General features: G+C 41.9%; 1 protein-coding gene across 6 annotated transcripts in view; it reads left to right on the forward strand.

The window, feature by feature from the left end:
* LOC116842322 (disintegrin and metalloproteinase domain-containing protein 10) overlaps nt 1–14918 on the forward strand; it is a 179202-nt gene that overhangs the window by 99338 nt on the left and 64946 nt on the right. For 3 of the 6 annotated variants that reach the window (XM_032811362.1, XM_032811363.1, XM_032811365.1), the window contains one exon: nt 558–608. The exons of the other annotated variants lie outside the window; for them this stretch is intronic. In XM_032811362.1, coding sequence (XP_032667253.1) covers nt 558–608 — 51 coding nt within the window. The remainder of the gene's footprint in view (nt 1–557; nt 609–14918) is intronic. 6 annotated transcript variants of the gene reach the window in all.

Here is a 14918-nt window from a genome sequence, read left to right on the forward strand (position 1 = left end):
AAAGTACAATTAATTTGACACTGGTCAAATCAATTTGCTACATTTTGTACTTAAGTAATGTACGTTAAACGTTCCACTCGAGTCGAAAAATCCAACAAAACTCGAGGGAGTTGAGTTCGCTCATTGTCAAGAGAGACTGCTCGCAGAGGATTTACTTGACGAGTTTAATGTCGTAGATAGTTAAATGTCGTTCTCGTGCACAATAATTGCGGTCGTTATACTGTTCTGCTGGCGAACGATCTTTCCTCGCGGCGTTGTATCCACCATTGCGAAGCTATTACTCTTGGAGGAATCTTTCGCGCATTTTCTTTAGAACTTTCCCGCCTTGTAGTTCCGATTCTCCATTGCACGTGTTGGCAAACTTCGTTCGGGGAAGTTCTCCAGCCGAGTAATAAGGAAAGCGTTAGAACGGGCCGTTCGCTAAATTTCACCGTGCGAAATATTCAAGATCGGTCCTCGGCAATAATGCGTTGCAAAATTTTCGACATAGCTCCGTAGCATGAAATAAGTGCTTACCGCGAAGTTATTAACGAAATCATTTCTGCATTTTCTTCCAGGTGAGTTTCCCTCTAGACTACACGAGCTAGCGGAGTTGGCACCCGGCCAAGGTAGGGCTCAGCTATGTGTCTGTTCCGTTAACACTCGCAATTTTCCAAGTCGTTTTTTGCTATATTGTGTGAACACTAAAAAAAAATATTTTCATTTGGTCCATTCCACGTAGAATTCTAAGTGTCACAGTTAAAATTTATCACTGTTTTTTTTTGTATTTGCTAGAAAATTGTCTGTACGTAAAATTGTATGTAGTGTACAATGGTACGTAAAATTTATTGCAGCAACATTTCAGCAATATCAGCTAACAAATTTGAGCGGATGTGAGGATTATACATTCATTTGTCTCTCACAGCTAGTCTTTTTTTGTCTACTATAGTTAATTTTTATGAGAAGTGTGACGGGCTTTAATCTAGACGAGAGCGCCAGATTTTCTTGCTAAATTTTACAAATAGTTCAAGTAGAGACTCTATCTTTGTCATCTATATCGATTATATGTAAAATATATGTAATATTGCAGTATTTGCTAATCACTTATCTATCTCGGCTCTAGTTTCTCGTATTAATAATAATTTTCACTACGACTGCAAAACCACCATGTTGAGTGAAGCATTATATCATTTCCACGGTGATTCATTTGAGACCCTTGTGTTGAGTTTTAATCAAGGATAAACGGGAAAAATACAACGTGGAAGTGTTCAGACAATACGATCATTTAAAGTCAAAGTAAGAATGTAACGAAAGGAATGTGGAATTTGTTTGATTCGAAATAATTCTCTTTTGACACAGTGAATTAAATTCCTTTTGTTCGAATATTATTTGGCATTTTTAGAAATATATTAAATTTATAAGTATCACACCCCCTATATAAAACAGTTGAAAGAACTTTTCTCGCAAAGGCGTGGCGTATAGCAGGGAATATAAATTATACAGTCTGATTTCGCACACAAAGAGTCGGACGGGGGACTCTATTCAGGGTTCAAGGCGCGCGGGGAAAATTGTACGACGATTTCGCGACGTCGTGAGGAAATTTCGCAAGAGTCTTTCAATATTCGCCGTTGCGGCTTGCAGAATGCTCGCAGCTGTGTCCTACAGCGCAATAGTCGGCCGCAGACGTGACTGGGCGGTTGCACTTCTGTATACATATATATACAAGGTGTCCGGTAACTAATCGAGCAACCGCCATGTACGAGTAGAACGGGTCAAAATAATCATAAAAGTTATATACCATTTGAAAATTTTCTCAATATTTATTCCGTAATTAATTAAAATATAAACGAATGAGTTCACGAGAAGCAGTAGAACAGGCTCTGTGTGTAAAAGAAATGGCTACTTCTTAGCAACGATGAGTAAACAGCTGATTTCGAGGAGGAGTAACAAACGACATGTATACGTTACTCCGCCTCGAAATCAGCTGTTTACTCATCGTTGCTAAGTGGTAGCCATTTCTTTTACACACAGAGCCTGTTCTACTGCTTCTCGTGAGCTCATACGTTTATACATTTTAATTAATTACGGAATAAATATTGAGAAAATTTTCAAATGGTATATAACTTTTATGATTATTTTGACCCGTTCTACCCGTACACGGCGGTTGCTCGATCAGTTACCGGACACCCTGTATATATATGCTCTCTTCCGTGTGCTCTCTCGTTTACTTGGAAACATAAACACCGACGATAGTCGTGTGTGATTCCGCCAAGTTACTTGAGGATGAGGACAGAAGGAGGGAATGGAGCCCGACCGATGAAACGAATGGCGCATAGAGTGAACACGTGGCGACATCGGCCAAGCCCGACTCGAGAGATGCAAGTCCGAAGCAACGCTGCCTCATTTTCCGCGATACTGCATTTTTCCGTTGTAAATTCCGACGCACGTCGCTCCCTTTGTCCTACAAGAATGCGCGTCGCGCAATTACGTTGAGCGTAAATAAAACGAGGAGTCTCGAGCAACGACGCGTTATAAACCAACTCTTTGCCAATAAAATAGATTGTGCGCATCCAATTGTTTTTAAATGCTGAGAGGAAAGCCGCAATATAACGAGGAGAATATTCAAAGGCCTTAATTTTCATTGCTCGACTTTAAACGTCCTGAAAAACCAACAAACGGAGAAATCGTTTCGAGCTCACAGTCGCGTGAGGAATTAAGAATGTGCATTTAGTTTGCTGCGTCGTTCAATTCAACGCTTTATATCCGCGGAATAAATCGCTGCCGCGGCCGGCGAAAGAAGAAGCGACAAATGTCGATTTTAATTACTGAGGGAGGTCGTGCCTCTCGCGCAAAGACTAAAAACTCATAACTCATTCTGAAACAATGTACACGTGCATGCGCGCGGTGCATTCCTCAGCGAGATACACAGCGAAAGTAGCGCGCTATAAATTACATTTAACACTCTGTATAATCCCTTATTATGTCTTTTTAGCGAGAGGTTTTTAGCTCGCGAATAGATTAATTCCTGCCATGCGAAAAGATTAGAGATCTGTCGCTGTTGGCGACACGCAAACACGATAAGTGACGTATCGCGGACGACGTTGACCAGACGGGACAGGTGTTCGGTGTGATCGACGAATTGGTCGATGTGAGCGTATATTACAATGTGCGAGCCGGCTCGTAGACGTATTCATACACGCTCGACGTCCTCGATACACTATTGATATTCAGATTCCATGGAGGATATCAGGAAGCTGCTTCGTCGAGGTAAGCCGATTGGCAGCGAACCGTCAAGCATCCGCATCGTCTGCCAATCAGCTTACGTCAAGGTATTGCACGGGTACATATACACACACGTATCCGGGCTCGTGTCCGGACTGGATCGTCCTCGTACGCCCCATGGTGCATCTTGCGCGCAAAGGCGGCTTAAGGAAACCATCCAGGATATTTGTAGCCCCCAGCACGTGCTCGAAAGGTGTCGACTAAGTCCGATGGCTTGACTCGATAAGCCAATAAACCATGGACTCGAAAGATCGAACTCTCCCTGCTTGATGGGGAAGGATCAGAGCGAGGGGGCATCTCGTAAAGGGTGGGCGATAAATAAGGGGTTGCGGGGAGGTTGCGGGGAGGCAACAAAACTCGTGAAGTTTTAACGGCGCACCGGCGAGTCATTGGCCGTTAGTAAACGAAGCATGTGTTGGAGAACGGAAGGCGGGCTATATTATTCCCGAGTAGTGAACTCCCAGCGAGTCTGCGAGCCATTAGCAACGCTAATTCTCCCTATATTTACTCGCTGCCAAAGAGTGAGGTTACCCTTTGAGTGAACGTAGAAACGATCGCAGCATTTGCTGAAGCGCGGTCTGTGTCACGTACGCGTAAGATACAGCGTGTAAGGTAAAAATACCAATGCCTGAACACGCACCTAACCCTAGACATTCCTGTCGCTTTGGTCTTTAAATTTATTTTATAATAACCAAAATACAAACATGTAGTAACGTGATCGTCTTACCCTGGTATTGGGTTCAGTTGCTCAGTAGAGCAGGGTTAGAAGGCACATATGAAATATGTATCCTGATTAATAGTTCTAGGATTTCCGCGAGAGATCTCCACAGTTCTCCTACCGGCCCTTAATTACGGGCCAACTTTATCTCGTCTGCCCATATATTCGATTTCAATTATCTTATGAATAGAAATGATTTTTATTATCTGAAATAGTATATCATATGTTATGTATCATATATTATATAGTATATCATATATTTGTAAGAAACTTTATTCTAGCCAGTAACACGTCGCTTATCTTTATTCACTCACGATGGAGTATATTAATACAAAATTCCAAGAGATTCGAAAATTTACTTTGCTACTACTAAATCTGTTCTTTTTTCTATTTTTAACTGTAATATTATTTTGATTTTAACGAAACTCAGCGAAAAATATCTATGTTCCAAAAGGATCATTTCGCGATTTTGTATCCACTATTGCTCTCAAGATAAATACTAAAAAGAGCACATGAATAATATACCCCTGGGGCTATCCAGACCTGGTCTTCTCTACAAGCCATGATTAACTGCGGCAATGAAATTTTTTCTTCCCTGATGGTACTTTTATCTCATGTTAAAAACCTTCCGTTCTTTACACAAAACCTCGAAGTATCGCGACGAATAAAGAATAACTGAAGAATATCCGGCAATATTCCTTTCATAATGAGCTTTATAATTGATTTATACTACATTTCATTATATTTCATGCCGAATCATGTCGAGTTCATCGCTAGAATCAGATCTGCTAAATGAAGACAAGTTACATGTCGAGAAAAGATGTGTTGTTTCAAGAGAAAACACTCGTTTTCGGCGCCTTTTTGTTCCACGCTCGCGGCTAAGACTCGGGTATTCATTGTGCTTGAAAACTGTATAAGCTACCACCCTATCCGTAGTCCTAGCTAACAGTGTATCGCGGCGGGAGCCGAGCCCGAGGTAGCTCAGTTTCTTTTTGCGTAACCTTAACTACGCGCGCGCGCGGATACGCAGCTGCAACGTAAACACACGTAGTTTGCACGCTACTACCTTGCCATTCGACAGCGCGGAAGTTTGCGCGGCGAATCTGCAAGATGTCGGGGGGAGGAGGGGAAGGGGGAGAAGGTGGGTGCGCGCGTCTGCTGTACGTAACATAAATACTCACCGCGTAATATACATACGTGCGAGGGCGCGCAGGACGTTCGTTCATCGTGGTGTGCGACTTGTATGAGCGCACGCCTCTTATCGCTGAGCTGCTTGGTGCACTCGAAGCTCGGGGGATGTAATTATGAGGTCGGAGCAAGCAGGAAGGAGAAACAGACTATAATATGTGTGTGTGTAAAAGAGAGAGAAAGAGAGAAAAAAAGAGAAGGGGAGGGGAGGAGAGGATGGGAGAGAAAGGATGGGACGATAGAGACCGTCTGCCTTGGCGATAGCCAAAACTCACCCTCTTGTTCACCCTCCCGACGCACCACGGTGATGCCGAATAAACGTTCCGTTGCACGACGAAACGCTTCGACTGCGCTTTCTCCTATTTGGTTTTGCCTCGACGGAGAAGCACGCCCTGCTAGAATAGAGTGAGTACATATCGCACAGGGCAGAATATTCAGGACTTTTCTTCTCTCCCGTCTACCTTTCGGTAGCATTCAAGCACGAGCGGCCTCGTGGAAAGTGGCGTCGGTCTCGAAGGTTGAGAAGGAGGAACGGAGAGGAAAAGGTGAGGCGAGGAGGCTGGAGGGGGGAAGGGGCGGTTTAATTAACGAGACCGCGTCTCGGTGTTTATTTTACGCGAAACCGCCGCTCGCTCGCACTCGCGAACCAAGTATCGTGCATCTCCCGCTCTATTGAGCGCTCGATTCTCACCCTCCAGCCCGTGCGGATCATATTTCTCTTAAATGCTCGGTACTTAACGCGAGCGCGCCGCGCCGATGAAAGATTTATACGGCCGCGTCCGATCCCGTCCGTGCTTACCCCCCGATTTCCGCTCCGGCAATTACCGGGCCGGCCAGGGAGGAATGTCCCAGCGAATATCCTCCCGCCGGTTGTCAGACTTACTTCGGGACCGGCAGCGTAATGGTCAGGAGGAAATGGACCGGCAAGGCCGGCTGTATCTTCTCGGGCTATACACGCGGCATTGACTGGTGTGCGTCGCGCGCGAGAGCTTTTGTTTTCGAAAATATACCGGTCCGGTCGATACGCTCCGGCCGTCGGTTTATTTATCAGACGGCAACAATTCTTATTGTTAGGATGAAATATATGCCGGGTTAATCGGGAGATAGCGTACTTCGAATTTCAATCCCGGCCGAACATGGAAACTGTTTCTTGAATTTACGAGAGGCGCCGATAGCCCGAATAAATCGAGAGAACCTCAATCCGTACGCCAAACGAGAGCGATCTCTCTGCCTTTCTCTCTCTCTTTCTCTCTTCGAGTAAATCACAATCTAAAGCACAGTTCTCTCAAAGTGTGCAAATTAATAAATATATTTAGCGAATACAAAATGTTTTAATTGATTGCAATCGTATTTAATTATATCATATCCATGGGAAAAATGTTACCGTAAAATTATGACAAAATTATTCTAGTATTGAACCATACAGAATGACCGAAAATATAACCCAAATTAGATTAAAACAACCAATTATCGACGATTCTGTTTACCATCGATTCTTTGGAAAGACCTGGTTTCTCTTGCAACTAGCGACACTTATTAATAGTTTAAGGTATTAATGGTCGTCACTTGAAAATTATTTCATATTCAGATATTCAGATTTTTACTCATAGTCCGATCCAAATTTTTTATTTGAAATATATGATGTGACATTACATCTGCAATTGCGATTCGTCTGAAAAAGACTCCTTTATTTAACTCTGAACTGTAATCTGAATATCTCACTTGAGAGGAGTTTCAAGTAATGACTATTAATACGGGTCCCTAAGACCTATATTAAACCTGTAGTAAATTTAGATCTGAGTATCTCACATGAGACAAGTTTCAATTAACGACCTTAATTATGAAGTTAATCATGAGAGATTCTCTTTTGAAATTATAAAGTACAGATATTTAAAAAAAGAAATTTATTTGTAATGTTATCCGAATCGAAATTTTTGCCTGTTAAATCTTGAATTTTACAACGCAGTAAGAATTAAGTTAGCAAAGTAGGTTTGATTCTAATGTTGAACAATTCTAAAAATACGAATTTAATGATACCCGAAATTTTCCTTTTTTTTCTTTAGCATTAAAATAGATGTTGAATGAAATAGTGAGATTAAAAGTAAAGTCAAAATTTCGACTCGAGTCACAGGAAAAATCAGATCTTTTTAGAATGTTAATGACTGAGGTAATGTCAATATAATTGTGTGTGTTTTGGCTTACTATATATTTGTATAAAAATGTTAGGCGTGACTTTTTACTTTTTACTACAAAATTATTACAAAATTGTAATTGTTTGAGTTGATTTTATATCGTATATTGTAGATCGTTATATTTACTATTTACATAGTAATTTATATTACAATTTCAGTATAGTTTAGTTTCGCAAAAAATCTTTCGCAAATACTCTTTATAAAAAGAGTAAAATTTTTAGTAAAATATTTTCTTCGTGCAGAGGAGTTCGCGCTTCGGCAAATTTGTCGTCCTAATTACACCGGGAATTTGTTTTCAATGTTCGTCTCTTTGCATCCGCCGGGCAGAGCGCGAGGTAAATCCTTTCGGCGAATTTCTTCCTCCGACACCCTCCAGACGAGAACACCTGAGAGAAGAAAGGGCGAAGCGTGTGACGTGGGAATTTTCTAAAAATTGATGTCCCGGGAATAGCGTGGCTATACAAAACCCATCGCAGCCCGAACAACGCGGTAACGTCGTTTGCATAGCACCATCGCGTCTGGCACGGTAATGTGCAGCATCTTGGGGCGCAATCGTCGGAGCCACTCGTTTCTCCTCCTCCTCCTCCTCCTCCTCCCGTTCCTTCTCTCACCTCGTCCGAGAAAGAGTCGCGCTCAGGTTCTCGCCCCGCTTCAACCTCTCGCGATAACATCTCTCATTTATCAGGACGACGCTGCATCGTCGTGCAACGACCGCGTCTTAACGTCTTCCGCGCCACCCCCTCGACTTCTCCACGGACGTCATCTTCGTCTTATCCAGCAACGGGCGATGGGCCCCGCAGGAAGGGGCACTTTCGTTTCAGCTCCGTAAAATGCACCGGCGAGACAGATTCTCTTGAGAACGCGCGAACACGCGCGCGCGAGAACTCCGCGAAACACACTCGTGCGAAATTACTGTGATTTAAAGCGCCTCGCGCCGAGTGGCGCTACGTCGAGTGCCGGGGAAACGTTAATTATTTACTTGCAGTTTGCTGAAGCAAACGCCGATTAGCGAACAATGACCGAGGCCGACTCAATGGTAAAATACGAATCGGAGTTGTACTTCGTTTCGCGGACTTTAAGGACTTGGCGGTTTTATTTGTGACGAAATATGAGCTAACGTGACACGAACGCGTGACGCAAATGAAAACTCCCATCGTCGTTGAACAGCGCAAAATCTAGTTAAAATATAATCAGGAAATAATCTTCTACAGCTCAGATTATTTTGAAACCCGCTTTACTGCACAAAATGTCGATATCAGTTATTTTTCATGTAATATTCATTCAGTATTTTTTTTCATGTTTATTGAATCAATATTTATAAATAGGATATTCTTTAATGGATATTCGCGGGTTCAAACATAAAAAATATACAGAGGAAATATTATAGCAAGAGTTACAACAGAATTTTTATAATTTTTGATACAGAAAGAGAGAGGGAGAGTGGGGGAAAATTGTGATTAAAATATATTTATTTAAAAATATATTCATTATCTTTTATATATGTATAACATACTCAATATCAACAAAGTGAATTTGAAGTTGCTTTGAGATTTAATTAGTGGAGCTTAAAACACGTGTGTAAAAGCTTACTAAACAAAATATGTGAATATCGATAACGTGGACATTATCAGGGATGTGATATAATCGCGAGGTATGTAACATGAATCGATAGAGCCGGAGAATCGGATATCGGCTTGCTAGAACAGAATGAGAGAGTGAGAGAGAGGGAGAGAGTCGTATACACGATATATTGTGCGGGGTTTTAAACTACATTGTTGGAACTATCCTGAGTAGGCCAATAAAAGTGTATTGAAGTTGTACGGGTTGCATGGTCTGCCGACAAGAGAGGATGCGAATGGTGAGATTTTCTGCGAGAAGTGGGTCAGAAACGCGGAGAGACTCGTGCGGTAGCCGAGAGGAGGAAAGATGAGCCGAAAGTTGTCCCGACAGAAATGAAATCCGCGAAATAAGTCTACGTAAATATAAACGCGCGATTGCGAATACAGCCCCCGTGCGCAGCGCGGCGGTAAGTTTGCGCTCATCCCCCGAGGATTCCCCCTTCCCCGTTAGTATCGATATTAAGCGTATTTTACATCCGAGAGAAAGCCGATATAAGTCGTAAAACAGTTCTGAAGTTGAATTGGATATTGATGCATTTTTATCGCGCGGTTTATACGGCGTAAGCTCCCGTTAAAATATATTTATACTGCGCAATATGTTTTGCCGCATGTTTCTCCTTTTTCGCGGATTGACAGCATAACGTGTGTATGCGCGCGTGCGTATGCGTATGTGGATTCGCTTCACGATAACTCACTCGGCGCACTAATGTATCGTATCATGCTTGATTAAAGCACTGCTTTCGTTAAAATGCAGCGCCCCTGTCGTTTTATCCAATTCACTTATATTTACTCGGTACTTACATTCGCGTGAGAAACGAATGCAGGTAGTTGTCCACTCACCGCCTGTACACAGACTGTGCAAGGGGTTAATGAACTGGCGTAATCGAATTCAGCACACGCGTCACGTTGTTGCTAACCAGCCCCGCACGAATTTCGCACCCTCGCGATACACATGTAATCGGGCTCAGATTCTTCGAATCATGAAGATACAGTTTCCCTCTCTCGGAACGTAAATCGTCGCAGCTGCTTCATATATAAAGTTTGTTACGTCCTGCTTCTTTGTGCTCTCCTCTCCCCCCTCTCTCTCTTTCGCGCGCGCGCGCGCGTTCTGTTTTTTGTGCTTTGTTTCTATCTCATTCTCTCCCTACGTCTGCCACCGCTGCCTGCTTGTTCTCGCCCTCTGGAGCACCCTACTTTTTTTCGTCAAAAAATCGAGCGCGACCCTGCACGTGACGTGCTTTCGAAGCCGCGATAAATTCCTTTACGAGCCTCCCCGGCCATTGCCGCCATTAACTCTCTCGTCTACGTTCGATTACGCCAACATTCCGCGCGGGATAAAAATCCACGTGCGAGAAAAGAAGGGCTTTCAACTCCGCACGGAAGGAACGGAATTAAATGGATTTCTCGCGCGAGTGCGATATAAAAAAGGAGAAAAATTTAATGTCGATAACCGGGTAACGTCGATGAAAGATTTTACGACATCTCGGCCACGCACTTGCCGCGCCGCGTCCGGCAAGGAGCTCTTCCTTCACCTCGTTTATTACGGCCGCATTACGGAGTTTAGACTCGACGAACACAAAGGAGACCTCACATCGCGCGTTGAACTCAAGGACCTCTTATCTAGATAAACTTAACGAATGAACGGCCAACTTTACGATTTCTCTCTTCTCATCCTCTTCGTATCTACGACTTAGGTAAGATGGAAGTGTTTCAGAGAATTAACGCACGATTATGCATTAGGAAATTATGCAGAATTATTGGGAATAATATGGGAATTATAAGGAATTATCTGGGGTAATAAGACGATTGAAAACGCATATTAGATCATACGGTTCGGATAACGCATGACTCAATCTGTTATTCGTCAATTTCTGATCGCTAAACTAATCGGCATACGATCGGTTTTTATCAAGTCGAAAGTGATCTTCGGACTATAAATTCTTACAAAGAGGAGAGTAAGGAGAGATAGACTAAGGAGTCGTCACATACTCGCGAAATCGCGGTCGTTCCTTCTATCGTAAATATCCGTTTTAGTTTTCCATTAGATACTTTTGCTATATTTCACGTAAAAAACACGTTCTCAATATATGTTCTCAAGACATTACCGTTAATCTACTCCCGATAACTTCCGATTTACGTCATATTCCGTTACGTATTCTGAGTAGTTTAATTCTGATATGCACATCAGACGTCATACATATTGTAACACTTAATTATCGTCATTGGTGAAGCATAATTTATTCAACGACCTAAGACAGATCCCTCCAAGTGCAGAAGCAGTGCAAGTACTACAAATTATTGCGGCTTCCTACTACGGAGAGAATATTTTATGGTAAAACTTACTATAGAATTCTGTAACCGAGGAATAGAGAGGCATCCTGCAATAATTGACTCTATTCTTTTATTTCTTAGGTACCACTTATATCTCAAAAACTTAAGTGTGCTATAAAATTTACTATTTGAATTAAAATCTGTCACACGAAAAGAAAAAGATTTGATTGAATTAACCGAATGTCTGTATGTAGTGAAATATGCATAAATCAGAAATCCAGTTAAAGTTACCAGAAATCTATTCAAATTAACGAAATTTCTGGTTGAAAACTTGAGCAATTGTAAGTTCTGATTAACCAAAAATTTTATTAATTTGAGCAAAATTCTAGTAACTTTAACCAGAATTTCTAGTTCATTCATATTTCATCAGACGTTTAATCCAGTCAAACTTTTCCTTCCGTACATGTTTCTAACGAAACTCATTGTGTTCCTTAGCCATACAGACCTTGTGGTAGTCTATTTTTGTTCAGTAAAATTTCTATTCTGTAAATTTACATGAGAAAAAGAAAAAACTATAATATTTTTTTCATGTACAATTTTCAACCTCGTGCATCAGTTATAAAACTGAGGATCATGCAGAGTAACTCTAATTGTAATATTAATAATCCTAGTTTAAAAGGCATACATATTGTGTGTGAAGACAGCCCCAATACGTACTGAGCCCTCTTTCCTCGCGAAATATGATCATCTTGATCGCGATTAACTGTGTGATGTCGCGATTAACTGTCGCTATATCCGATTCTTCTTTCTCTCTTTCTTTCTTTCTTTCAAGAAGAATCGCCTTTCCTCTGTCCGCGCTCCTCGCTTTCAATGCATTCGTCGTACAATTCGAATCACGTCGCTAACATTGCCTAGTCTGTTGCGGTCGAAGCGACCATCCTTCATTGAAGACCGACTCAAAGTGATCGTATTGGACTCGGTCTCGTCGCTCGATTCTCGGTTGGCGGCTCTGTGCGGCAATCGGAATCTCCTGATCGGATGCGTATCTCAGGAAAGCGAATTCCCGAAATGTGTACGATCGGCCACGTGTGCCGAGAGTCCTTTAGTCGGGCAGACATCTGATCGACATGAACGAAACAACGCGGTATGGATGGGTCGCATTCTCTCTCTCTCTCTCTCTCTCCTCCTCTCCCCTTCTCTTTTCCTGCGTCTCTCTCGTTCTTTCCCTCTGCTTCTCTCTTGTCCTCTCTCTTCCCCCTCTCTGTCTCTCTCTCACGCGCGCGCTCGCGTTATCGATTACTCGCAGAGGGGTTATCACCCCTGCCGGGTGCGCTTGCTTGCACAGGCCGGTGCACACGCCTCTGCGATCGCGCGCGCCAGCGTGTCCGTGAAATTACAATGGCCGACACCGGCAGCCTACGGCTGTATGACGATGTACGTGGCTCCGTGAACGCCGTCGATAACGATGTCGAATTAAATGAAGCGCGCCCGTTCGATTATTTCATCCCCTAGATCGCGCGCGCGCGACATCGCCGCAGCGTTGACTTCGATGCGATTCGTTTTCAACGCGCGTGGCCACCTTCCACGCGACCCTCGAGATTAAATTCGCGCGAACGGACGCTCCCCGTCGCGCAACCTCGTTTTATTACCTGATTCTGGTATTCGCCACGTGACGAAACGGCGAGATTTCAGATTTTATGGCCCGGACGCGCGCACTTTTGCTGTCGGCCGACGCTGTAAGAACGGCGCGATAACGCGATCGCATCGAACGGATTGTGATGAGTGCGGGGTGAGAGCGGTCACATGCTTTATCTGCTGATTTAGTATCGCAGTCGTTTACCTTGGAAATGGCCGGAGTCACGTTTCGCAGAATGTCGGATTCACGTAAGATAGGAGAGCGCGCGGGGGTTGATACGCGCGCGCGGAGATTGTTTCAGCGAGATTATCGAAGCGTAATTCGCGCTGCCTGTATTTCCGCGATGTAAGCAAACGGGTCGACATATGCCATCGTGATTAATAAAGTAACATCGTGGATACGATATATGTCCGAATCGATATGTTCAATTTTCCGCATGGATCCGCAACGCTCGATATACACGCAGAAAATATTGCAATAAAAATTACGATCAAATTTTCTAATCTTGGATCATGCAGAAGTTATCACCAAAATTTTCACATATCTGTTTAATAATCTTATACACGTTTTGTTTTTTTACTACAATTGCGAATTACCTGAGTGTTTTTTATAAGTATTTTTTTTTATATCGTATATTCGGTTAGATCGTAAGATTTATATTATAATTTTTTATATCATAATATCAGTATAATCCAGCCTTGCGGGAAATATTGTGAGATTAAATATAATCTTAATATAATTTTCATTACAAAATACTTCCTCCGCGAGCGATTCGCGCTGAAGAAAATCTTTAATAATTAACAAATACATTTATTTAAGCATTTTAATACAATATTCAGGAATTGATATCAAATATGGTAATAATTATCAATCTGTCTCTGGCAATAACTACAAAATAATTAGTAAAACAAATTTATTTAATTTGATACTTACTAAATAGTTGATCTATTATCAAAATATTTTGTCACATAGACATTCCATTTATTTCTCACGTAATATGGTAAATATTACTAAACAATATAGTTTTTTACTTGACTAATTATTTGGTGATAACATAAATTGGTGATAGTTACTGAATCTTAGCAATAGATACTAAATCTCGTTTCATTGAGAAAAGAATATTTCAAAAATAATTTGTTCACATAAGAATACATTTTGTATCCCACAAATAAATTTTCAAGTATTTTTCTCAATATAAGGTTATTTTTTAATATTTATTAGATTATTTCGTTATATTTAAACGTTTATATTGAAAATATTTCACCAAAGGATATGGCAACTATAATTCAGGCCTCTGTATTACCATATCTTTTTTTTCAGTGTATTTTTTCAGTACGGACACTTTGGTGTTCCACGGGCCCCCAAAGTCGCATTAGCTCGCGTTTATCGATAATGGCGTTAAATCAAGCGATACACAATGCAGCTTGTCACACGTGGAAATTTATTTCGCGGGGGACCGTAAATAACGTGACGGCGATTTATTCGGGCATTTTCAAAAATTCCGCGCCAATCGTCCCGTTCGACAACTTCACCATTTCAGCATTAATTATCGTTAACGCTTTATTGTTAGCCAACTTATTACGCGAGCGTGTTGTTTCGCTAATAGTATGGAAAGTTTTCAATCGTTAACAATGTTAATTTTTCACTCGCTGCAAAACGTATATATTATCTCCCGTGGCGAATTTAAATTATATCATAGAAACCATAGGAGTTCAATTAAAGATAAATCATGGGCGTTTAATAATTAAATTCAACCGCCGCGGTATCGTTTCCCAGCATGATAATTGCGATAGATTTCAGGAAAACTGCCGCTTATTTCTGTCGCGGAATAATACATCGCGAGCAGTTGGAAACAGCGACGAGGCTGTTCTCATAAGTTATGAAGAGAATATCACGGTGTGCTATAAAATGCATAAAGAGCTACTTAGGTGCGTTTTATGCAAACGTTGTATCGAGTACATTAGCGTTAGGCGGGCATTATTCCAAATTGCACGCCGCGCGGCATTTCGCAATATCATGCGCGTGTTGAATTA

This window comes from Odontomachus brunneus, unplaced genomic scaffold (genome assembly GCF_010583005.1).
Source record: "Odontomachus brunneus isolate Ranch 3 - 2012 unplaced genomic scaffold, Obru_v1 Obru_scaffold_024, whole genome shotgun sequence".
NCBI lineage: Eukaryota > Metazoa > Arthropoda > Insecta > Hymenoptera > Formicidae > Odontomachus > Odontomachus brunneus.